General features: G+C 30.0%; 1 protein-coding gene across 6 annotated transcripts in view; it reads left to right on the plus strand.

Moving 5' to 3' along the window:
- The window catches only part of LOC125032534 (protein furry-like), a 19,879-nt gene that overhangs the window by 8,303 nt on the left and 9,076 nt on the right, over positions 1–2,500 (plus strand). For 3 of the 6 annotated variants that reach the window (XM_047623713.1, XM_047623714.1, XM_047623715.1), the window contains exons 17-18: positions 1–66; positions 1,997–2,038. The exon at positions 1–66 is cut by the window's left edge and continues 9 nt beyond it. In XM_047623713.1, coding sequence (XP_047479669.1) covers positions 1–66; positions 1,997–2,038 — 108 coding nt within the window. The remainder of the gene's footprint in view (positions 67–1,996; positions 2,039–2,500) is intronic. The other 3 variants (XM_047623716.1, XM_047623717.1, XM_047623718.1) reach the window with 1 other exon arrangement.

Genomic DNA, 2,500 nt, shown 5'->3' on the forward strand with positions numbered 1-2,500 from the left:
AGAGAGTGCTTAGTGAATCTCCTAAACACTTGTGGCCAGCGCGTGGGTCTCCCCAAGTCTCCGTCGGTACGTAGTCCACGTTGTGGTTGACTGTGATGCCGAGCGGATCAGTTTGGCTCTTACGTGATACATATGATTTATTTTGAAACATTCTAGGGATTGTTTTTTCTTTTTTTTTTTCTTTTTTTTTTCTCCTTTTAATTCCATTTTGTTGGAAATCCAGTATCCTCAAGTTGTGTTTTAATGATATCATTTGAATGGTATATTTATGGCTGTTATTGTTTGTACGTATTAGATTTAGAATTGTTGTAGCTTTTCAAAATTAATCAAGTTCAGGATGTTTTCAACAAAGATTGGCAACTGATATATTAAAAGGACTGATTCATGGTCATTATAAATAGTAAAGTTTTTTTTTTTTTTTTTTTTTTTTTTTTTTTTTTTTTTTTTTTTTTATGTTAAAATATTACACTCAGAATATTTTACAAACATAAAAAAAGATACACTGTACTATTTTTCTTTATGTTTACACCATTTTAATTTCAGTTTGTGCAAGAGTTCAACTGTAGCATCTTTGTTACTATTTTATTTTCTTACAATATTGAAGCCTTTCCATCTGTTGTTGTTGTTTTTTTTTTTTTTTTTTTTTTTTTTTTTTTTTTTTTTTTTTTTTTTTTTTTTTCATGTTATGGCATGTAAAAAATGTTCCTATATTTTTCCCATGTTTTTGTATAGCTGTAAAAAATTTACATACTAATCAATATGTATTTTTAAAATGATGTTAGATTGCATGTCATTTAACATTTTATTAACCCTTGTTTTACTAAAACTCCCAAATGCTTGCTTTTTTTCCTTTATTGTTATTATTATTTATGAAACACTTTTTTCTTGGTATGTTATAATCTTTTTAACATTGAATATATGCATTACACATACTCATGCTTATATACACAAATACTCACATACAGACACACATTTGAGCAAAGAACACTATGCCCACAAGCATGCACACATACATACTCTCAAACACATATGCACAACTTGCCCTTACACACACACACAGACACACACACACACACACACACACACACACACACACACACACACACACACACACACACACACACACACACACACACACACACACACACACACACATATAGATATATATACATATACACATTTACCTACTACTTAGTTTTATCAATAGATCCAATATTTATTTCTACATTTTGTAAATAAAACATTATGAGAAAAATCATAAGCATCAGGAGTTACTTTCAATCTTAAGTGATTTATGTCAGGCAGTCATTCTTCATTTCCTGCTAAAGAAGACAATTTTAATGAGTAGATTACTGATAGATATTGTGGAAGAAATACCAAAATGCTTGACAGTAACCTTGTTATGTGAAATTTTTTACATGCAACTTTGCCAATCGTAAAATGACGTGTGGAACTACATAAATGTGTATATATTCCAGCATTAACTTAAGAAATATAAAATACGTAATCATCTTGAGGTTACTGGAATTTTCAAGAAGATTCTGTACTTGTTATATATAATTTCTATATTTTAGTTCATCAATGTTTTAACCATTCCTCAGACCCTGCATAGATTTGAGACGATAGAGTAGTGCTTGCTTGGAAATGAATTACGTGGAGAATACGCTGAACTGTGTTGTTATCAGCTTATGTAATGAGTTCAGCCAGACACTTAAGGGCTAGATTCATTTGTCATTATATGGCCATAAATGATAACAATAGTTTAATATTTACTTTATTTCAATGAGAGTAGGTTTACTAATGACAGTTGATAATCACCAACCCTTTTTCAATGTATTATATATATATGTATATATTCATATACTGATCACATATATTCATTGTAAACATATAATACAATAGTTGTATCTAATACATAAAGTTGCAACATTTACAGATATATTATACAATGAAATAAGACTTCCAGAACAGCATGTTAAGTTCTTAATTGTTTCAGGCTGTATGGGTTTCTGTACTAACTCAGCATGAGACTTCTAAAGTAGGTAGTTTCTAATATTTATCCACATTAGTATCTAGCATGGCAAGGCTTTCTGTGTCTCCTGTAGACACTGTCATGCTAATGCTATGTAGTTCTTTGGATCTTGTGCCACATATCCCAAAATAACAAAAGTGTCACCTTCGAAAAGCTCTTGCCTAAATTTACTTTTTTCTTCAGTTAATGATGTCTTGAGATGTCATGTTGTTTTGAAAAATGCAGAGCACAAGGTGTGACATTTTTTAGTATCTATTGTGTTTCATGTGTAAGTAATGACGTGCTAGTATTTTTCCTCACGATTCTGTTGACTGTGTTTAGCATAGATGAAATTCTGTTCGGCAATTTCACGTAAAGTAAGAAAGATTCTTCAAAGGATTTATTAAATCAATTTGCTTTTACATGATTTATGCAATAATAAGTCAGATTTTTGATAAAGCAAAAAACTTTCGAAATTTTAAAATACCA

This window comes from Penaeus chinensis, chromosome 14, assembly GCF_019202785.1.
Source record: "Penaeus chinensis breed Huanghai No. 1 chromosome 14, ASM1920278v2, whole genome shotgun sequence".
In the NCBI taxonomy this organism is placed as follows: Eukaryota; Metazoa; Arthropoda; class Malacostraca; order Decapoda; family Penaeidae; genus Penaeus; species Penaeus chinensis.